General features: G+C 44.9%; 2 protein-coding genes across 3 annotated transcripts in view; one reads left to right on the top strand and one right to left on the bottom strand.

The window, feature by feature from the left end:
• LRRC36 (leucine rich repeat containing 36) overlaps window positions 1–14,866 on the bottom strand; it is a 67,698-nt gene extending 52,832 nt beyond the window's left edge. For both annotated transcript variants that reach the window (XM_064580910.1, XM_064580907.1), the window contains exons 1-3: window positions 13,825–14,866; window positions 11,495–11,658; window positions 9,636–9,802 (exon numbers count right to left, since the gene is read on the bottom strand). The gene's annotated coding sequence lies outside the window, so the exon portion shown is untranslated. The remainder of the gene's footprint in view (window positions 1–9,635; window positions 9,803–11,494; window positions 11,659–13,824) is intronic.
• Window positions 1–22,789, top strand: part of KCTD19 (potassium channel tetramerization domain containing 19) — a 29,903-nt gene that overhangs the window by 1,481 nt on the left and 5,633 nt on the right. Inside the window, exons 2-8 of the mRNA XM_045890925.2 lie at window positions 3,133–3,429; window positions 14,859–15,009; window positions 15,789–15,980; window positions 17,218–17,349; window positions 19,445–19,655; window positions 20,839–20,999; window positions 22,317–22,420. Coding sequence (XP_045746881.1) covers window positions 3,133–3,429; window positions 14,859–15,009; window positions 15,789–15,980; window positions 17,218–17,349; window positions 19,445–19,655; window positions 20,839–20,999; window positions 22,317–22,420 — 1,248 coding nt within the window. The remainder of the gene's footprint in view (window positions 1–3,132; window positions 3,430–14,858; window positions 15,010–15,788; window positions 15,981–17,217; window positions 17,350–19,444; window positions 19,656–20,838; window positions 21,000–22,316; window positions 22,421–22,789) is intronic.

Below are 22,789 nucleotides of genomic sequence, written 5' to 3' on the forward strand. Positions count from 1 at the left end.
TCAGAAAGGCTGAACGAACTATATACCCACTGCCTGGATTCTACAGTGAACATCTTGCTATATTTGTTTTTATCATATGTCCATCTGTCCATCCCTTTACCAATCCATATTGGTTTTTTGATGCATTTCAAAATGTTATAAATATCAGTACATTGCACCCCAATTGCTTCACCATGCATAATTTTTATTTAGAATTCTTTTATGTTCTTTTTAAGGTAGAATTTTATATACTATTTACCACCTTTTAAATTTTGTTTACAAGAGTAGTCCTCCTTGTTTATTTTAAAATCTGATACAGATGGTTTGTATGTTCATATGTTCTACTTTTCTATAGTGTTGATAAGCTAGGTTATCTTGAAGCAAAATAGTACATTTATATGAATAGATAACCTTGAACTTTTCACAATGAGCTGAGGAAGGTTAATGATCTTTGCTGCCTTTGTATATACAAAAAGGAAACCACAACATTCAGCTATTCTGCTATGGTCTCAATAATGTAGTGTCTCTGCAGGTACGATCCCAAGAGAGCTCTGCATGCACTCAGAGGGGTAGGGAGCGCCTCCTCACAACTCTCTCTCTCCTTTTTTTTTTAAATTAAAGATTTTATTTATTTGTTTGTTTGTTTATTTATTTATTTATTTATTTATTTATTTATTTAAGAGAGAGAAAGAGCAGGGGAAGGGGCAGAGGGGGAGGGAGAGGAAAAAGGAAAGAATCCCAAGCGGACTCCATGCTGAGTGCAGAGCCCAACGCAGGACCTCCTAACTCTCTGTCTTAAACGTTTTTTTTTTATTTTTTAAAATGGCTTTATTAAAAAATAATTCCCATACTACAATTTACATTTAAAGTTTACAGTTCAGTGGTTTTTAGTATATTCACAGAGTGTGCAACTAGTACCACAATTTTACAACATTTTCATTATTTGAAAAAGAAAAGAAATTCCATACCTGTTACTAGTCACTGTGCATTTCCCCCACAACCTCTCTAGCCCTAAGCCACCACTAATCAACTCTATAAATTTGCCTATTCTGCACATTACACATAGATGGAATCATGTAATATGTGGCTTTTGTGTCTGGCTTCTTTCATTTAGCATAGAGAAATGTGTTTTTAGATTTTTTACTCCCTTTTAAATTTGATTGTTCATCTTTTTTTTTTTTAAGATTTTATTTATTTATTTGATAGAGACACAGCGAGAGAGGGAATACAAGCAGGGGGGAGTGGGAGAGGGAGAAGCAGGCTTCCCGCCGAGCAGGGAGCCCGATGTGGGACTCAATCCCAGAACCCTGGGATCATGACCTGAGCCGAAGGCAGACGCTTAACGACTGAGCCACCCAGGCGCCCCTGATTGTTCATCTTTTTATTATTATTTTTATTATTGAGTTGTAAGAGTTATTTATGTAGTCTAAATACAAGTTCTTTATCAGATATGTGATCTGCAAATCTTGATGGTGTCCTTTGGAGCACAAAAATTTGCAATTTTGATGAAGTTTTATTTGCTTATTTGTTTCACTTGTGCTTTTTGTATCTTATCTAAGAAGGCATTACCTAATCCAAGATCATGAGGATTTTGTGTTTTCTTCTAAGGGTTTTATAGTTTTAGCTCTTATTTTTAGGTTTGTCCCATTTGGTGTTAATTTCTATGTATGGTGTGAGGTAGGGGTCTAACTTTTTTTTTTTTTTTGCATTTGGATGTCCAGCTGTCCCAGCACCAGTTTTTGAAAAGGCTATTCTTTATCCATTGGATTGCCTTGGCTCCCTTGTCAAATTCAATTAACTATAAATGTCAAGGTTTATTTCTGGACTCTCAATGGTATTCCACTTATCCATATGTTTTCCTTATACAATAGCACACTATCTTGACTACTATAGCTTTTTAGTAAGTTTTGAAAGTGGGAAGTGTGAATCATCAAATTTTGTTCTTGGGGCGCCTGGGTGGCTCAGTCACTTAAGTGTCTGACTTTTCATTTCAGCTCAGGTTATGATCTCATGGGTCATGGAATCAAGTCCCACCTTGGGCTCTGAGCTCAGCAGGGAGTCTGCTTGAGATTCTCTCCCTCTGCCCCTCCCCTCACTCTCCCAAATTAATTAATTAATCTTTAAAAAAAATTTTTTTGTTCTCCTTTTTCAAGAGTTGGAGGGTTTTTTTGTTTGTTTGATTGTTTTTACTATTCCCTTTTATTTCCATATGAACTTTAACATCAGTTTGTCAATTTTTTTAAAAGATTTTATTTATTTATTTGTGAGTGAGAGAGAACACAGACCATGAGTGGGGGGAGGGGCAGAGGGAGAGGGTGAAGCAGACCCTCCACTGAGCAGGTAGCCCGATGAGGGGCTCTATTCCAGGACCCTGGGATCATGACCCAAGCTGAAGGCAGACGCTAACTGACTGAGCCACCCAGGCACCCCCAGCTTGTCAATTTTTGCCAAAAAAAAAAAAGGCAGCTGGAATTTTCATCGGGACTGTGTTCAATCTGTAGATCTGGAGAGTATTACAGTCTTAACAGTATTAAGTCTTCTGATTGGTAAACATGAGATGTTTTTCCATTTACTTAAGTCTTTAAAATTTCTTTCAACTATGTTTTGAACTTTTCAGAGTACAAGTATTACCTTTCTTTTGTTAAATTTATTCCTAAATATTTTGTTCTTTTTGATACTATTGGAATAGAATTGTTTTCTGAATCTCATTTTTGGATTGTTCACTGCTTGTGTATTAACATCCCAATTGAGGGGCGCCTGGGTGGCTCAGTCAGTTAAGCATCTGACTCTTGATTTTAGCTCAGTTCATGATCTCAGGGTTGAGAGATCAAGCCCCTCAATAGGCTCTGTGCCGCGTGTGGAGCTTGCTTGACATTCTCTCTCTCCCTCTGTCCACCCCACCCCCACTCTTGTGTTCTCTCTCTCTCCCTCTCAAATAAATACATAAATAAAATTTAAAAATAAAAATACAATTGATACATATCTTTCACCCTTACTAAACTCATTTCTAATAATTTCCTAGTGAATTCCTTGGGATTTTCTATATGCAAGATCACATCATCTGCAAATAGAGATAATCTTACTTCTTCCTTTCCAAGATGGATGCTTTTTATTTCTTTTTCTCGCATAGCTCTGTTTTTATTCCCCTTTTAGGAGGAGCCTGGCATGCCTCATGAATCAGCAGAGGATTTGTTTCATTTCAACGTTGGGGGCTGGCATTTCTCAGTTCCCAGAAGCAAACTCGCTCAGTTTCCAGACTCCCTGCTGTGGAAAGAGGCTTCAGCCTTGACCTCCTTGGAAAGCCAGAGGCTATTCATCGACAGAGACGGTTCCACATTCAGGCATGTGCACTATTACCTCTACACTTCCAAACTCTCCTTCTCCAGTTGTGCAGAATTGAACTTACTCTATGAGCAAGCGCTGGGTTTGCAGCTGATGCCTTTGTTGCAGGTAAGATACTCTTGTCTTCCAGGAGTGATCAGTAACATAGGCCTCATATCAATCACTACGTGTTGTGTCCTTTCATATTTTGGTTGCTGAGATGACCCTCTTAATGGGGAAGTGTGATGAATGAGTTAGAGTAATCAATAAACTGAATAAAGGATTTCATCCTGACTCTGCCTTACCTATACCAGTAGCCACCACAGCCCCGGGATAGGACTTAACCAACTGCTGAGTTGGTTCCTTGACTCTTGGAAATCCTATTTTAACATTCTTCTTGAATCTTAACTTTTCTTCAAACGACAGAAACCATTTCTATGGCTTATCTTAAGTAGCTTATTCTTAGTTTTTGGACAATGATTTTTTTTAACCTAGAAAAGCTAAATGTTATGACTAGAAAGGACCATTGGGCCATGCTCCATATTAATCCCACTGTCTGGACAAAATGTTGTTTACTGGATCCATCTCCATAAGCACTGACCCAACAAGTCACAGTTCAGCTCAGTGCACTACCAGCTGTGCTTCCTGAACACCTCTTAGAAGAAAATTGAGGTAGATCATGCATATTTGGGTCATATAGGAATGAGAACATTTTACACTGAGTGTTTTGTTTTGTTTTGTTTTGTTTTTTAGACAGATGAACTCTTTTTTTTTTTAAGATTTTATTTATTCATTTGACAGAGAGGGACACAGCGAGAGAGGGAACCCAAGCAGGGGGAGTGGGAGAGGGAGAAGCAGGCTTCCCGCGGAGCAGGGAGCCTGACACGGGGCTCAATCCCGGGTCACTGGGATCATGACCCGAGCCGAAGGCAGATGCCCAACAACTGAGCCACCCAGGCACCCCTACACTGAGTGTTTTTGTAGATAATCCTTACTAAATAATTTAATGCTTTTTCTTAAAAGTTATTATATATTTGGAAATCAAAACCCTAAAAAAAACCCTTAACATATTCCAACACAAGTTGTTGTAGTATTCTTTTTATTTTTTTTAAGGCTATCCACCTGAAATAAATTTTTTTTTTTAAGATTTTATTTATTTATTTGACAGAGAGGGACACAGCGAGAGAGGGAACACAAGCAAGGGGAGTGGGAGAGGGAGAAGCAGGCCTCCCGCTGAGCAGGGAGCCCGATGCGGGGCTCGATCCCAGGACCCTGGGATCATGATCTGAGCTGAAGGCAGACGCTTAGCCGACTGAGCCACCCAGGCGCCCAAAATAAAATCGGTTTTAACTACGTCTGGAGTGGAGCGCTAGAATTGATTACAAGTGGCTTCAAAATTACTTACACGGCCTGGCGTGTCAAGATTGCTGATGACTCTGTGCCAAAGCTCCATTATTGTGGGGAAGGAGGGAGTCACTTGTTCATTGCAGAAAATCAAGGAGATCAAGGCAATTTTTTGAAGAACCATTTTAAAGAACACAAGCCAGCTATACAAACAGTTTATAAAGCCCTTTAATTCCTTTCCTATCCTCACTTTCCAAATTGAAACAAAATCTATCTGGGAAGCAACTTCAGTATAGGAGGTAGCAACTCAGAGGCCAATGAGTGGGTCCAATTTCAAAGTCCCAAGTTGTGTGAGCATTAGAAGTATTTGAAGAATCATGTGGATCTGCCTCCCTAAAGATACAGTAGAACAAGTGCTTATGTTTTGGAAATAGTGTTTTCAAAGAAATAAACACTTAGGCTGGTCTAATTGAAGTGATGTTTATTCTGTGAAGCAGAGTGTAAATACAGCTGGAGAATCAGTAGCCATCTCAAACAAATCAACAGCCTCACACATTTCCATCACTTTCCCCACTGCTAAGGCCTGTCCAAAAATCATTATTAGCCATCAGGGAAATGCAAATGGAAACCATAATGAGATATCACTTCACACACACTAGGATGTCTATCATCAAAAGGACAGGCAATGACAGGTGTTGGCAAGGATGTGGAGAAATTGGAACCCTCACCCACTGCTGATGGGAATGTAAATTTGTAAGCTTCTTTGGAAAACAGTCTGGCAGTTCCTCAAAAAGTTAGAGTTACCATGTGACCCAGTTAATTCCACTTCTAAGTATATACCCAAGAAAAATTAAAACTTATGTCCACACAAAAACTTGTAAACAAATGTTCAAAGCAGCATTATTCATAGTAGCCAAAAAGTAGAAACAATCCTTATGTTCATCAGCTGATGAATAAACAAACAAAATGGATATCCATACAATGGAATATTATTTGTCAATAAAAAGGAATGAAGTACTGATACATGTAACAACACGGATGAACTTCAAAACATTTTGCTAAGTGAAAGAAGCCAGACACAGAGGACCATATATTGTATTGATTCAATTTATATAAAATGTGCATAATAGGCGAAGTTCTAGAGACAGAAGGTAGATTAGTTGTTGCCTAGAGCTGAGGTACAGGGTGGGAAGGATAGGGTGGGCAGGATTGGCAATGACTGTTAATGGGTACAGAGTAACTTTTTAGGATGTTGAAAGAGATTGTGATGATGGTTGCACAACTTTGTGAACATACTAAAAACCATTGAACTGTACAATTTAAATAGGAGATTTTATCATTCATATTATATATAATATGAATGCATTTCACATTAAATATATTTCAATAAAACTATAAAAAAATCATTGACTTCTGTCTTAATATTAGAACAGGAGTCATCAAACTATAGCCTATGGATGAAATCCAGCTTACTACCTTTTTTGTACAACCTGTTAGCTAGGAATGGTTTTTACAGGGATGCCTCAGTGGCTCAGTCCATTAAGCATCTGCCTTTGGCTCAGGTCATGATCCTAGGGTCCTGGGATTGAGTGCCGCATGGGCTCCTTGCTCAGCAGGGAGCCTGCTTCTCCCTCTGCCTACCGCTCCCCCTGCTTCTGCCCCCCCTCCGACAAATAAATAAATAAAATCTTTAAAAAAAAAAGAAAAGAAAATTATCTGAAATTCAAATTTCAGTGCCCATTAAGTTTTATTGGAACACAGTCATGCTCATTTGTTTATATATTGTTTATAGCTGCTCTTGAGCTATAATACAGAGTTGAATAGTTGCAACAGGGACCATATTCTCAAAGCCTAAAATATTTACTATCCACACTTTTACAGAAAAAAATTTGCCAGGGTACCTGGGTGGCAGCTCAATGCGTGAGGCACCTGACTCTTGATCTCAGCTCAGGTTTTGATCTCAAGGTCATGAGTTCAAGCCCCGCAATGTGTCAACCCCTGGCCTACACTCTAGTGGGGCACAGGAAAAGCAGGAAGACCAGTTAGGAGGCTCCTATACCATCCAGGTAAAATATAGTGGTAGTTTGGCCTAATGTGGTAATAGTGGAGTTAGAATGTTCAAATTCTGTATATGTCTCGATGATAGAACTGACAGGGTTTGCTAATGAATTATTGGTATGAATTGTTGGTAGGGTAAGAGAGAATAGATAACTCCTTTGTATCCTGAGCAGTAAGGGGAATGGTGGATTCCAAGGGATGTGCAGGTTTAGGCGGAGAAATCAGGAGTTGGGATTTGAATGTGTTAAGTTTGAGAGGCAAGAAAAGGGTATTTATTAAACATTCAAGTGGCAATGGTGAAAAGGCAGCAGGATGTATAAGGTCTGGAATTCATGGGAGCAATCTGATCTAGAGGTATAAATTTGGGAGTTATCAAAGCTGATATGTAAATCTATGAGCCTGGATGTTCACAGAGAAAAAACAGAGTAGTCATTCCAGGTCTGTACATTAACGTTTTAGGGTATACTAGAACTTTCTGTGTAATTTGGGAAATCCTCTTTGCCTAAATGTAAACTGCTTCAAGCCTCTTACAAGCTATCAGCCTGGTTGAGAGTGAGTTGCTACTGCAGTGTGAAATTTCTCTTCAGGGTCACTCACAAGGGTTCAAGGTTTTTGGCAGACTGTCGATTCCCTTTTACTTGTCCCTTGAAGACCACTGAGGACTTAGTATGACAATGCATGCTACTTGTGTTTCCTTTTCCATTGCCTTCTGGGACTTCTAAATTTAGAAACTTAAATTATTCTGCCTATGAGCATTCTGCTACCAGCAAGCAACCCAAATATACCTGCATTCCTTGTGCTCAAGGGAGCCAGGGAGTTTTTATGTTGAAGACACAAATGATGCTTTTAAGAAAACAGACCAGTAATGGGTCTCACATTTCCTATTACTCATGATGTGAAGACAGATTACCAGTGTGATCTTGGAAAGGAAGATTAGATAAACAGTAGATACTCATCCCAACAGCGTAGCTTGTCTGTGATATACGGGTAAGTGGACAACCCCTGACATAGCGTCTGCTTGCCCTGGCTCCTCTCCCAAGACACACACACCTACGTGCGCGCGTGGGCACTCACACACACATACACTTTGAAGTTCAGCCATGTCCCTAAGCACCCCAAATGCCTTCTCTTCACATCTTTTAACTTGCTGTTTCTTCTTTCTAAAATGATCCCCCTTTAAGATTTACCCTAAGTATGATCCAAGGGAAGCCTAGCCTGACATTTCCAGGCAGCGTTTTTGTTTCTCTGCTCTCAGAGTTAATTCCTGTCACCTATCAATGCTATTCTGTTTGGATCAGGTATTCATATATCTTTCTCCTTCACTAGCCTGTATTCTTTTCATGTTTGCATTCCTAGCCTCTCACAGTACCAGCCTGTTTAATAAACATCCACTGAGAGAACATTGAATTATGAACCCAGGATGACCTATGAAGGTTGAATCTACTTCTGCAGGGCCAAGAAACTGGAGGTGGCAGTGGGAGGGGCAGGTTTGAGATCCTGATAGCTGTATCTTATTTGGCTTCTTTGGTTGATTGCAGCTGTTCTACACATCCTTTTGATCTACTAGCCTCACTTCCTTGAGCTTCAGATTGATGTTAGCCTTCCTTGTTTTTACAAGGCAGTTGGAGATTTGCAAGCTCCTTCCAAGCTCCTTTCAACAGCCCACATCAGAGCATAAGGCATCTCTGAGCACTGGTTCTGCTTTGGAAAACCTCCGTTAAGTCCCAGAGCTCTTCTACTAGTACATTTGTCAGCCGTCTTTTGGTGACCATACCTACACACATACACAATTGCCCCCATGTCATTAGTCTTACACTGCTTCTGACTGACATATTTTTTCGCTACTATCTAGGCCAAAAGTAACATTAATTATCCTTGTGTTAGTAACTAGCCATCTGAATTCGGGTCTATATTTCCCTAAAGAAATCTTCCCTCTAATAATTTTCTGGGAAGGGGCGCCTGGGTGGCTCAGTTGGTTAAGCGACTGCCTTCGGCTCGGGTCATGATCCTGGAGTCCCTGGATCGAGTCCCGCATCGGGCTCCCTGCTCGGCGGGGAGTCTGCTTCTCCCTCTGACCCTCCCCCCTCTCATGTGCTCTCTCTCTCATTCTCTCTCTCAAATAAATAAATAAAATCTTTAAAAAATAAATAAATAATTTTTGGGGTCATAGCATGTGAATAGTAAAAGTCATAACAGCATCATAAAAGTCTGTTCAGGCACATAGAAGTGGAATTGAAGTCCATAGAGACCAGCCATATACTCTGTGGCAACTTCAGTCAACAAAGCCAAAGGACAGCTGGAAACTAGGCTCTCTGAAATTCTCTTCACTAATTCATTACCTCATTCATTCTATGAAAATGTGTTGAGGGGCGCCTGGGTGGCTCAGTCAGCTGCGCATCTGACTTCGGCTCAGGTCATGATCTCTGGGTCCTGGGATCGAGCCCCACATTGGGCTCCCAGCTCAACAGGGAATCTGCTTCTCCCTCTCCCTCTGCCCCTCCCCCCGCTCATGCTCTCTCTCTCTCAAATAAATAAATAAAATCCTTAAAAAAATGTATTGAGATCCCACAGGAACTGTTGTGGGTGCTGCAAATATAGCAGAAAACAAAACAGGCAAGATCCTCATGGTTTTGGAGGTTATATCTACTAGGGGAGACTAGCAGATGGTAAATAAATAAGTAGGTGTTATTGAGAACAATAAAGCAAAGTGAGGGGGTTAGGGAATGTGTTCTTTGGATTCATATAGTACCTAAATGGCTTCCCATGAGTAGAAGGTCTTGTATTTCTAGAAGTCAGAGCAAGGATTGACTGAGAGAGTTTAGAAAACAACCTAATTAAGGCTTCTGGGCCTAGTGCATGACTTGACTGGCAGGAACTGTGATCTTTTGGGACTTATTTGTATGTTTTTCTTTTTTAAGATTTGTCAAACATACCTTTCTTGGGGGTGCCTGGGTGGCTCAGCCGTTAAGCATCTGCCTTCGGCTCAGGTCATGATCCTGGGGTCCCGGGATCAAGTCCCACGTCGGGCTCCCTGCTCAGCAGGGAGTCTGCTTCTCCCTCTGCCTCTCACTCCGCCTGCTTGTGTGTACTCTCTCTCTCTCTGACAAATAAATAAATAAAATCTTTAAAAAACAAAAACATACCTTTCTTGGAGAGAATGGTACAGCTCACACTTCACATTCGTAGAAGTAGCAAGAAATGGAGATTTCATTTCTACAAAATAGATCATTCTCCCATCAGCTAGTATATCTCTAAACTAGTTGGACTGTCACACCCACCCACCCCACAGGGTATACCCGGGTATCAAACAGCACCTCCAAAAAGGGAGTAGGCCCTTCCTCAAACAGGTTGTTTTCCCAGGCAGGGATTTCCCTCCCTCAATACATCCCTTCCACAATGCCCAATTTAGAGTTGTTCAAGGGCACTGTTGTTTCCTCCACTGGGACAGAATTTCAGGATTTGAATCTGCAAGTGAAATAAATGGCAGTTTCAAGTTCTTCTGATGCAGTCAGCTTAGCATGGGTTTCACATGGTCTGCTGTCTCTTGTAGGCTCTCCCTAGTGTTACTCTCATTTCTTTCTACTTCACCCAACATGTTATGATCCATCATCTATCAGACCCAAGTTGAGACCTTTTGTCCTGTCATTCTGTCTCCCTCTCCTCCTTTACATCCTTGTCCCTCTCTCTAGTAGATCTTCCCTCTGGACTTTAGGTCCCAAGTTGGAATCACTGCCTTCACTGCCCTCTGAACTCTCTGGGCTCTGCCCATTGTAATCCTGTGCTGGCTTTTCCTATGGCTTTGGATCCTCAGCATCTTTCTCGGTTTTTGTGAATACAGGCTACTTCTCTGCCAGCTCATTTTGGGCTTCCTCATGTCTCATTTTGCTTTTCTTTCCAGAGGACTCAGTTTTCTATCTCTTCTTTTACATGCATTCTTTCATTTAACACAGCAATTCTGATAATTTACTACACATTAGGTTCTAGACTAGAAGCTGGGGATGCATCCAGCCAGTCCTTCCTCCCAAAGCCTGAAAGGACAGGCCTGAAACCAAGCCAGGGACCCAGAGAGAGAAGTTTGGAGGGGTCTGTGGGAACAAAAGAGAATCACCCATTCTAGCTAGGGGAGGCTTCAGGCTTTTTAGACAGAGAAGGGAGGAGAAAGTGTTCTGGGAAGAGGAAATTGCATATACAAAGTTAAGGAGGCATTACAATGTCTTTGGAGCTTTATGGAGTTTAGCGTTACTGATGATGGGATGCAGACAGAAAGAATGGTAGGAGATGAAGCTGAAAAGATAGTTTGGAACTGGGCGCCTGGGTGGCTCAGTTGGTTAAGCGACTGCCTTCGGCTCAGGTTATGATCCTGGAGTCCCTGGATCGAGTCCCGCATCGGGCTCCCTGCTCGGCAGGGAGCCTGCTTCTGCCTCTGACCCTCCCCCCTCTCATGTGCTTTCTCTCTCTCTCAAATAAATAAATAAAATCTTAAAAAAAAAAAAAAGATAGTTTGGAACTGACCACTAAGAGGAAGGAAATTAACATTTATATTATTTTCTTTAATCCTTACAACAACATCTTCCAGATTTTCCTATCTCCAGTTTGCATGTGAGGAGCCTGAGGCTTCTAGAGGTTAAGTGACAGATGGGAGTCAACTGGTAAGAGCAATGGTTAAGAGCATGGACCCTAGACTTCTGGGTTCCATTCCTAGGGTCTCCACTTATTTGGGCACTGAGTACTTTTTCCCTTCTTGGGCCTTGTTTCCCATTTGCTAAAAGGGAGTGATAATAGTAAAGCCTACTTGGGCGCCTGGGTGGCTCAGTCGTTGAGCGTCTGCCTTCGGCTCAGGTCACGATCCCGGGGTCCTGGAATCGAGTCCCGCGTCGGGCTCCTTGCTTGGCGGGAGGCCTGCTTCTCCCTCTCCCACTCCCCCTGCTTGTGTTCCTGCTCTCGCTGTATCTCTCTCTGTCAAATAAATAAATAAAATCTTAAAAAAAAAAAAATAGTAAAGCCTACTTGGTATGTGGGGGATGGGGGACATTAGGAGGATTCAGTTTAAAAATGCTTGGGTTGCAGGGCGCCTGGGTGGCTCAGTTGGTTGAGCGACTGCCTTCGGCTCAGGTCATGATCCCAGGGTCCTGGGATCGAGTCCCACATCGGGCTCCCGGCTCGGCAGGAAGCCTGCTTCTCCCTCTCCCACTCCCCCTGCTTGTGTTTCTGCTCTCGCTGTCTCTGTCTCTGTCAAATAAATAAATAAAATCTTAAAAAAAAAAAAAAATGCTTGGGTTGCAGTATCTGGCTGGCTCAGTCAGTAGAATGTGCAACTTTTGTTCTTGGGGTTGTGAGTTTGAGCCCCATGTTGGGTGTAGAGATTACTTAAAAGTAAAATCTTAAAAAAAAAAAGTGCCTGGGCAATAAATGTCAGCTCTTAAGTGACCAAGATTCAAAGCCCAGTCTGTCTGAGTTCAAGTCCGTTGTGCTTTTTGTGTATATCCTGCTGCCTCCACTGATTGTGGAGGACCTTGCATGTAATGCCAAGGAGAATTTGGATGTCCTATAAGTAGTGGGGAGCACTGAAGTTTTTTAAGATGGAGAGTGGTTTGGACTCATTTGCATGTTTGAAAGATCACTGTAGGGAGAGGGCCTGGGGATGAGAGGACCAGGACTGGGGGAGGGGAAAGAAGGAAGAGGGTAGAGCAGAGAGCAGGGCATGGAGTCTTAGGGCTTGCTGGCTGACTGGGTGGAGATGGTGTGACTATCAGTCAAGTCACAGTCCCTGCTTTAAATCCTTCAATGTCGGGTGCCTGGGTGGCTCAGTTGGTTAAGCGACTGCCTTCAGCTCAGGTCATGATCCCAGGGTCCTGGGATCGAGTCCCGCATCAGGCTCCCTGCTCTGCGGGGAGCCTGCTTCTCCCTCTCCCACTCCCCCTGCTTGTATTCCCTCTCTCGCTGTGTCTCTCTCTGTCAAATAAATAAATTAAATCTTTAAAAAAAAAAAAAAATCCTTCAATGTCTTCTCTTAACCAGGGGATATATCAATCTCCTCAGCCCAGCTTACAGAGCGCTTCACTCTCTGGCTCTTGTTTACTGCTCTAGATTCATCTCCCTCACTCCCCCAACCTCCATACACCTTTTTTTTTTTTTTTAAGATTTTATTTATTTATTTGAGAGAGAGAGAGAGATTGGGAGAACTGAGAGGGAGAGGGAGAGGAAGAAGCGGACTCCTTGCTGAGCAGAGAGCCCAACATGGGGCTCAATCCCAGGACCTCGAGATCATGACCCAAGCTGAAGGCAGACGCTTAACCAACTGAGCCACCCAGGTGCCCCAACCTCCACACACCTTAACACTACAATCAAGGCACAGAGGCAGGTGGCTCAGTATATATTTCTGCCTACCATCCTCCCACCTGTCCTGTCCTTCCTGTGCAGTCACTGTTTTTTTTATTCCACTTAGTACAAATACTGTCACATTATAATATAATTTATTATTATTATCATTATTATTATTATTACCACCTTCATCATCATTATCATCTCATTTGAATTCAGTAATCCTGCTCACCCACTGATGCAGAACCTGTTCCAGTTTCTCTGTTACCTTCCTGGCACCTCATTTTTATTTCTCTTTGCCTGAGGCCAACTACTCCCTCATACAGAAACCCATCTTTCACCAGTTTCCCTCCTCAGGATAGCTGACAGCTTGACACAGAATCTAAAGTTGTGTGCAATCCTGAGCAAAGAGGGACAAGAAAGCTTACATTTCCTTCCAACGCTGTGGAAAGAAATTCTAGGGTTCCTGGAGCTCCTGAAACTTCAGTAATGTTGCTGGCTTTTAATCTCAATATATGTAAATTGTTGTTTTTCTTGTCTTTTCTCAGCTTTCCAAGCTGAGAGCTCCTTGAGCCCAGGCACAGTATCTGCGGCCCTGATGATACACAAGCATTTCTCAAATGAATGAATGACAGACTCTCTTCTGGTGTTTCACACACACACACTGTTCCTCCCTCCCATTACTCAGTGCTCCCGGAAAGCACTCCCCATGACCCTGACATTTTCCAGTCCTTCCACAAGTCCACCAGTCACCCAAAGTGAGGAAGGTTCTCCCATTTCTAGTCCCCTCCTTTTACAGACCTTATGCAGTTATGTGGGTGCAGTTTACAGCCATAGCCACCAGAAGGCACTTTCCAAGCTCAGGCTTCCTATGAGCCGCTTCGCAAGAGCTTCACCTGTGTAGTTCAGCTTAGAAGCAGGTTCTTTTATTAGTTTCATATTGAACCTAAGGTATTTTGTTGATTTTGAGGCTCCTAGAGAAAAAAAAAGTTGTCATATGGTGCCTTTCAAAGACTACTTCTCTAGCTATCTCCAGAAATTTCTTGGGAAAATACTATTTTCTTCTAGAGTAGGGACAGGAAAAATGGGCTTGCTGTTATGATAATCTGCCCCCTATACAGGACTTTAAAGGGAGAATGGGTCCTTGAGTGATGGGCAACACCAGGCCACCTTCTGCTTTGAGCTTCAGCCCTGCCTACCTGGCGTGCTCCAGCTTATGTACCCACGCCTGGTCACCTGCTCCTTCAAGTGGAGGAGCTCTGGATGTGGAAGACTGCCTGAGCAAGTCCCAAATCCTTTAACCTCAATTGCTTCATCAGTAAAATGGGAATGCAGACATTTACGACATCTATCTCACAGAGTTGTGTTAGGGTAAATGAGCAAATGTATATGAAAGTGCTTTGAAAAATGTGGTACCCTGTGCCACGTCCAATTCCCTGCTTAGATCACATTCCAGGGTTAGGATGAACACAAACAATAAGCAGATCACAGCAGTTATACAAATTGTTGAGGGGAAATGGTAGAAAATCTCTAGTTTTTAATGATGAAATATAAATTACTCTTTAGCTTATGTAAGATAAATTTCTATTAATCAGCATAAAATTATAACCCAAAAAGATTGTTTCAAAAATCAGAAGATAGTTATTGAAATTTTGAATATCAGCATATCATCTTGTAGACCTAAATTTTTATATTTTCGTGTGATTGACTAAATTTATTTCAAAAACCTTTACCAAAGTAAGTCACATGCTATTTTTCCTGGTATTTTGCCCAAGAACTAATCGATAATTATGCGATTTAGAATTTTCCAGGCAGTAATTTTCTGTATGTAACAGACTCTAGATAATCTGAAGGAAGGGAAACACCACCTACGTGTACGGCCTGCAGACATACCTGTTGCTGAGAGAGCATCTTTGAACTACTGGCGAACATGGAAGTGTATCAGCAAACCCTCAGAATTTCCTATAAAAAGCCCCGCCTTCACAGGTATACCCACTGGCTGACCCTTCCTATAGCCCACACCAGCTTCCCTTCTCCTCACCCTAACAGAAGTGGCTTCCTCCAGAGAGTACTCTGATTGCTGAACTAGTTTTGGATGATCTCTGTACCTCTCCATCATCTTCTTTGATCTTGTACCCTGCCACATGCCCTCTCCAAGGCTGCTTATCCACTGGAACTAAACACCCTTTTCCACGTTCATTCCTCTGCATATTTGGGCAAGGCTGGGCTGGGCTGTATTCTGCCCCCTCCTCGTAGTCAGAGAATTCTACCAACCTTTCAAGTCACCTCTAACTACCACACAAGAAGTGTCTCCAAATGATCACCGTCTGATGGGTGACTTACAGTATAGATTGGCCTATCTGAGATACCAAAACAGCCATTCATGATTATTGATGGGTTTTGAGCTTCCAAGAGAGTCAAAAGCATCCATTTTATCTGTGGGTCACAATGGTTGGTTTGATCAGTTAGAAAAAACCAGATAGGTAACAAGTATGAATTTAATGACTTTGAGTACATAAGCGAAACTCTTACAACACGTCCTACTGCCCTTCATTGTAGGAAAAACAGATTTCCGTGTCCTTCTCCCCACCATACTCCTGCGTTTGCGGTTAGGGTTACATCTAGAGAGGGGGGGATGGGGAAAGGAGGGACCTGGCAGGGACCATCTCTGGGGTGATCTCCCCAGCTTCCCCTAGGACCCTGGGATCAGTGAGAACCCCTGGCCTCTGAGAGGTGGTAATGCCACTCTGCACATTCTCTTCCAGGCCTACATGATAAGGCACCTTTGGGACTCATGGACACACCACTGTTAGACACGGAAGAGGAAGTGCATTACTGTTTTCTGCCCCTAGACCTAGTGGCCAAGTATCCAAGCCTGGTGACTGAAGACAATCTGCTGTGGCTGGCTGAGACTGTGGCCCTAATCGAGTGCGAGTGCAGCGAGTTCCGTTTCATTGGTGATTGCTCTATCCTGGGGGTGGGGGGGTGGCTGATAGGGCCCATCCACCCCTACTCATCCCACATCCCATGGAGGCTCAGCTTGGTGCTTAGGGCCTCAGGAGCTTCCTTGGGCTGAAGTGGTGGAAGCATGACAGAGCCTTCTGGAAGGCAAGCAGATTCCCAGCTTTAGACTCCCACAAACCTCAGAGCTATTTTATTCCCTGTTCATTTGGGGATGGCCTGGGTGTAAAGGGGCACTGGAAGCTGCCTGCAGTGATCAGGGGCCACAGGAGTTGGTGTGAAGGGCAAGGCCCTGAGCTGGGCTCAAAAGCCAGCTACTCTCTAGCTTGCCTTTATATATCCACCTGGGTGGTCTCCCAGCCTCAGTTCCTGTCAGCATAAAATGAGGAAAGAGCGTTTCCTATTCCTATTCCTTTGTTTCAAAGAATGGTCCCTACCTGCTCTCATATCCACTAAATCCAGAACAAAAGAGAAGGAGGGTGTATGGTGAAAGGTTCCCCAAAATCATTGTAAAATTGTCTGCTTGAGCTAGTGGCCTAAGGAGGGAGATCTTCAACCCTGGACAGAGACAACCTCTTTCCCCCCACCACCCTAGGACATGCTCTGGTCAGGGTGTGAACTGAGTGAGCTCTTTGATTCCAAGATGCTGTTGCCACCTAGATGAATAGGGCAGGAAACACCCAAACTGTACTGGGGCCCAAATGCCTGGAACCCCAGCCATTCCTTATAGTCACCTGGAAAGTTGTCTTGATGTGCTTCTGAATCTCCAAGTTGATTCACACAGGACGTTAGCGTTGGCTCCATCTCTGCCTCCCACACTGCAATCCAGGCAGGGACAAACTGCAAGTGCCACCTGCCGGCCCAGCTCAGCTGGGCCCTTCCTCTGTAAGCGGCAAGACAACTCCCTCTTTTGGAATGACCTACTCTTGGGTCAAGACTCACAGGGTAAGTCTCAAGGCCAGTATATTCACCAGGAGGGCCTGGCCTGGAAGCCCCAGGCCAGGCCAAGGGAGGCCACACCCATGGACTCAAACACAGGAAAACAAAGTCATTTGGGGCCTTTCACCTTGAAACCACAGACTCAAAGCTAATCGAACCAGGTATGTTTAGAAATTGTTTCAGAACAAAGAGAGCCTAGGATACGTTGCAGAACCACAAACCTGCCAAAACCTGGACCGACAGTTGAATCAGAAATAACCTCCTTAACCATTTTGTTTCCTTTTGCTTTTCAAGTGAATTTTCTACGCTCACAGAAGATTTTACTACCAGATAATTTCTCCAACATAGATGTGTTAGAAGCAGAAGTGGAAATTCTGGAAATCCCCGAGCTCACTGAAGCTGTAAGGTTGTACCGAATGAACATGGGTATGTCACCAGGGGAACCTTGCCCTCCCCTTGACATTCTGGGGCAGTCCAGGATTGAGCTGGAAAAGACAAGAACAAACATCTCCCCTCCCTCCCACAACCACTTTGGGCTTTGGGCAGTGGTGAGAGGTGGGTGTTTTGGCTGACTTAGAATACGAGAAGAGCAATTTCAGCCTGAACCCTTGTGTACCCTCTGTCTGCTCAGCCTTCCCACTGAGCTGTAGGTAGCTCAGCCCAGCCTGGGTGGGGAAACCAGGCCTGAATGTCCTAGGGAGGGAGGTTGGGCGCAAGGGCAAGCTTCCCAGGGGTACAGTGGGTCTGCCCTGCTTGTGGAAATGGTGAGCACCTTGCAGCAGCTGATGGCCACTGCCATCCTGCCCCTTCCAGGCATGGCTGGAGGGCATGGGAGACTCTCAGGCAGCTTCTCCGCTAGTGCTTCAGTTCTCTCACCCACCCCCAAATTCCCTTGTTTCCCTACTTCACAGCCTCTGGCTGCTGTGCCTGTCTGCCTGCTTCTGACGCTTCCTGACCCCGGTCCAATCCAGGCCTTCATGCTCCCAGGCCTACCTCATTCTAGTTTCTTCCTTACATGTTTTATTTGCCTTTCATCATCCCATCTCCCAAATCCTGTACATCTGTGGAAGCTACTGGGCATGTTGCAGGAAACTAGCTACCCCAGTGTGGCCTCAGCTGGCGTGCTGAGGACGTAGAGAACGGTCTTGCACACGTGGAGTTTGGCCTGTGCATCACCAGACAATCACCCATGGGAATAAGGTCTTTTGCTGTGTTTAGGCCCAGCCCCCGCAGCCTCGTCCCCAGGCAAAATGGGAGTTCTATCCTATCTGCAAGTAGTGGCATCCTGCAGCAGGTCTCAGGAGCCTGTTCCAGGGCCTTACAATCCTCTTGAGAGGGGGTGAGTTGAAACTCCTCCTTCAGGGGCTTCTATTTCTCAGAGAACATGAGTCATTGAGAGAGGAGTACAGCGGTGCCTGCTCCACCAGAGCCACGTGAAGTTGGAGGGAAAGCGTGTTTGCAGTCAGGCTCTGTAAACCGTGCAGCAGCCCTCAAACACAAAGCATGGGTTTTGCCTTTTATAAAGCGCATGACTAAGGGAAACAGCTCCGGTATCCTTGGAGATGGGCAAAACTGCCCTCAAATCCCAGCTCTGCCCCACCTAGCTTTGTGGTCTGGGGCAGGGTACTTAATTAGCCTCTCAGGAGAGTTTCCTCATCTGTGATAGAAGGATGGCATGACGCCTCCTGTAGGCTTACTCAGAGGATTGGAGAAGATCCATGAAAACCAGGGACACCTGGGTGACTCAGTCAGTTGAACGTCTGCCTTCGGCTCAGGTCATGATCCCAGGGTCCTGGAATCGAGCCCCGTATCGGGCTCCCTGCTGGGTGGGGAGCCTGCTTCTCCCTCTGCTCGGGCTCTCTCTCTCTCACTCTCTCTCTCAAATAAATAGAATCTTTTTTTAAAAATTTCATTTATAAAGATCCATGAAAATCACCCAGCAGCTTGCCTCCTGGCCCATTGTTGCCACTGGGCTAGGATCCTATAGATTGTGCATTGTGCCCACTGCAGTAGAACAAGGGCCTGCCCATGAGCCAGCAACCCAAATACCCAATCTGAAAGTAACACCACGTAGTTTGTCTCTGGGGAAAAATCTGCCCAGGAGTGATAGGGGCTGTGACTCTGAGAAGCCTGTGATGCACATCAGGTTCTGTGCTTAGGGTTGCCGGTCCTTCCCCACGGATGATTAGAGCAGAGCTTGGAACTAAGGGAGATTCCTGAAGAGGCTGGGGCCAAAGGGCAGCTCTACTGAAATTTCTGAAAATCAAATGTTAATGATACAGCAAATTAATCCCCCCCCAACCCTACCTCCCAACCAATAACTTTGACCTGTAAACCTAACTAAGTATTCGAAAAATTATACTGATTTTGAGAGGATCCAGATTAGGCTGTGCAAGGAAATAATCTCCCTCTAAGCTTCTTTGGTACTAATTCAAGGCAGCAGTAGGAAGCAAGACCCAAAGCTTCTAATAGAGTTATGACCATGAGGGGTATAGGAGTCACCCCATTCTCACCGGCACAGGTGGCTGTTCCCGGACCTCTTGTCCTCCCCCAAGCCCTGGGAAGGGGGGCCGTGCAGCAGGCCTGGAGTCTGTGAAGCCGTTGTACATGATGGCCCTGGGTCTGCTTGTCAAGTACCCAGACTCCGCACTGGGACAGCTCCGCATCGAGAGCACGCTGGATGGCAGTAGACTGTACATCACAGGGAACGGGGTCCTCTTTCAGCATGTCAAGTAAGGCCCTCCTCAGAGAGCAGCTTGGTTCCACTCAGGCTGGTCTTTGCCTTTCCTCAGGAACCAACCTGGGGCCCTGTCCATGAGCCAGAGGGAAGTCGTGTCCTTGGGAACAAACCCATCATGTTAGCTACACCCACCACCACCACTAAACCCAGGCCTTAGAGGAGAGGACTGGTGCCAAGTATAAGGGTTCCCAAAGTTCAAAGTCTTCAGACAGTTTCATACTTCTTTTTTCTGCAATCCATTGCTGCTTTTGGCCCTGTTCTAGGTCTGAGATGAGCAGGCCACAGTCACAACCCTTAGGGTGCTAGATAATTCCCCTTCCATGCAGACCTTTCTACAAAGGTCCTCCCCCACCCCACAACCCTTGGGAGGCTTGCTGGAGACACAGAAAGGCAAGAACTGGGGGTGAGTTCCAGAAGCAAAGCAAGGCGGGCTTTCCAAAGGAGGTGATACCTGGCCTTTGCCTTGGGGGATGAGCTCTTGAATGTCCCCATTAGTGCAGGGGCATGGATTCTAATCCTGTTTTATAGAAAGGTAAACTGATGTTCAGAGTAGAGCAATTCTCTTAGGGTCACAAAATATATTGATACCAAAACTAAACATAGAAGTGGGTTTTCTTGAGCCCCTAGGAAGAAGGTCAGCCAACCCTGGGCATTTTGGGCCATTGAGGCCCACACCACCCATCTCTCCCAGAGATGTCCCATCCCTGATGTCACAGAGGGCAAAGACAAGTGCCTTTGGAGGCAGGGGGTTGATGTTCAGACCCCCAGCCTCTTTCCTAGGCACACAGGGTATTAGTAACCTCCCAAGACCAAGGAAGGCTGCCATATAGTGACTGAGATGGCATGGGCAGATACTTATGGGGGTAGGATGGGAGTGTCTGGGCCCTGGTCTGGCTTCTGGAACCTTAGGCAGAGCCTAGAAGCTTACAGTTAGTTGATTTAGAGGGCTTTGCTGAAGTAGGTCAGACTCAGCTCCAACATGGTGAGCCTGTGTGTCCAAGTTCAGTCTCCCACAAGACATCACCAGATTTCTGGTTAAAGCAGGAAATGATGTAGTGGCCACAGGTTAGAGCCAGTGGTAGAGGCAAGGCATTCTGGACATGAAAAGTTGGCAGGCCCGACTCCCTTGGGGTGCGGTGCTGAGGTTCTCTCTAACAGGCCTTTCCTCTGGGCAGGAACTGGCTGGGGACTTGTCGGCTACCCCTGACTGAGACTATTTCTGAGGTGTACGAGCTCTGTGCCTTCCTGGACAAGAGGGACATCACCTACGAGCCAATGAAAGTAGCCCTGAAGACTCATCTGGAGCCGAGGACTCTGGCACCCGTGGATGTGCTCAGTAAATGAGAAAGCTGCTTTATTTGAATTTAGTATCAGAGGAGGGCTTGGGTATCATAAAGGAAAGTCAAGGCTGGCCAGGGCCAGGAACCGTAGATGGAAGAGGAGAGGAAAGTCAACATCTGTAGGTTTTCCTAGAGGGACACTTTCATGTTAAGGTACCCCTCCTCACCTCAAGCCGATGAGTAGCCTTGAGTAGTACAGACTGGGCAGTACCAACTGACCTCGGTATGGGGCCGCATGGTCTCCAAGGGTATGACTGCTCTGGCTCTGAGAGCTGACATGCTGTGCTCATTTGATCCTCACAGCCACCCAGGGGGGAGCACTCTCTGGTCCTTTTAACAGATGAAGCAGAGGCTCAGGGAGGTAACTTGCTCAGATTACACAGTGAGATAGTGATCGAGCTAGAGTTTGAGTCTGAGTCCAAAACTAATGTTGTTTTCACCAGCTTCCCTATAACCTCTTACTAACAAAAAGTTTTTAGATCAAGTTTCCACTGTATTCTATCATTCAGCAATAGTCAACATTTATTGTGCACCTACCACATACCAGGAAGGAAGCAGACACTATGAGTATAGAAGTGAGCAAAACGGACCCAGTCCTTATCTTCATGGAGCTCACAGTCTAATGATATACCTCTTACCTCTTGATTATGTAACCTAGTTATATACCCTTTGCTCATTACAAAGCTCATTAGAAACTGGTTCCCAAACATCAGAACAAAGCCTAAGCCTTGTCTCCCCTAGGAAAAGAGTCATGGGTTCATCTTCTCAGAATAAATAAATCAATTCTCCAGACAGGCCTAGAGGCTTGGTCTCTATAGCAGTGACAGTGATTTGATGAGAGCTGGCAATGTGACATTTGCCAAACCACAAGCACAAACATACAGAGGGACTCCTCACCACATGAAGAGTTAGACACCCAGGACACACCCAGCCAGAAACCAGAGGCAGTTGGCAATGTAGGTGGACAGGAACATCAGTCCAGCTTTCTTGAGAGAGGTGGGTCAGGGGAAGAGCATCAGGATCCCTGGTATTGATGAGAGTTTAGACGGCTCACCCTCCCCACCCTGAGTCACCAGCTGACCCTCCAAGCTGCCATTCCAAACCCACCTCACCACCCAGGAAAGTGAGCTAGCTGGTGAGCTGCAGGGAAGGCCTGAGAGAAGGTTGGTTTAAGGGGTTCCTGCTGCTTTTCAGAGGAGGCAACACAACATGACTGATGAAGATATTGAGTCTTAACATGTGTTACTAACCAAAATGCCCCACCTATTTCCCTTCTGGTCATGTGATCTGTTCCTTCTCATTGGTTTCCTTAGATGAGGAGTGGACGGCAGAAATCACTGTGTATTCCCCCCAACAGATCATCAAAGTTTATGTTGGAAGCCACTGGTATGCAACCACCCTGCAGACCTTGCTGAAGGTATGCTGGCCCCAGGCATCCTCCTTTCCTCGTGCCTTCTGTGGCTGAGCAGCTTTAGAACCTAGTCACCTGGCCCTCACACAGCCCTAGCCCCTGCTGAGGGTAGCATCTCCCGCTGCTCCTGGCCCCAAGTGCTCTTGTTGTATGAGCAGCACACTGGGAAGGCCCACAGGAGTTTGGGTCAGGAGGAGACCAGTCTGAGGGGTCTGGACCAAGCAAGACACAGGGCGGGGTTACAAAGGCCTTGAGAGGGTGATCTAGTCTAGAAGGCAGCAAAACTCGAAGCAGGGATGTTCTTGTCCCTGGATGCTCTGCTCCCCACTATGGCTCCCTGTGGCTAACAAGACAGGGAGATGGAAATCCCAAAGC

Source organism: Mirounga angustirostris, unplaced genomic scaffold, assembly GCF_029215605.1.
Source record: "Mirounga angustirostris isolate CCGP_5_RB_7025 unplaced genomic scaffold, mMirAng1.0.hap1 SCAF_16, whole genome shotgun sequence".
Classification (NCBI taxonomy): Eukaryota; Metazoa; Chordata; class Mammalia; order Carnivora; family Phocidae; genus Mirounga; species Mirounga angustirostris.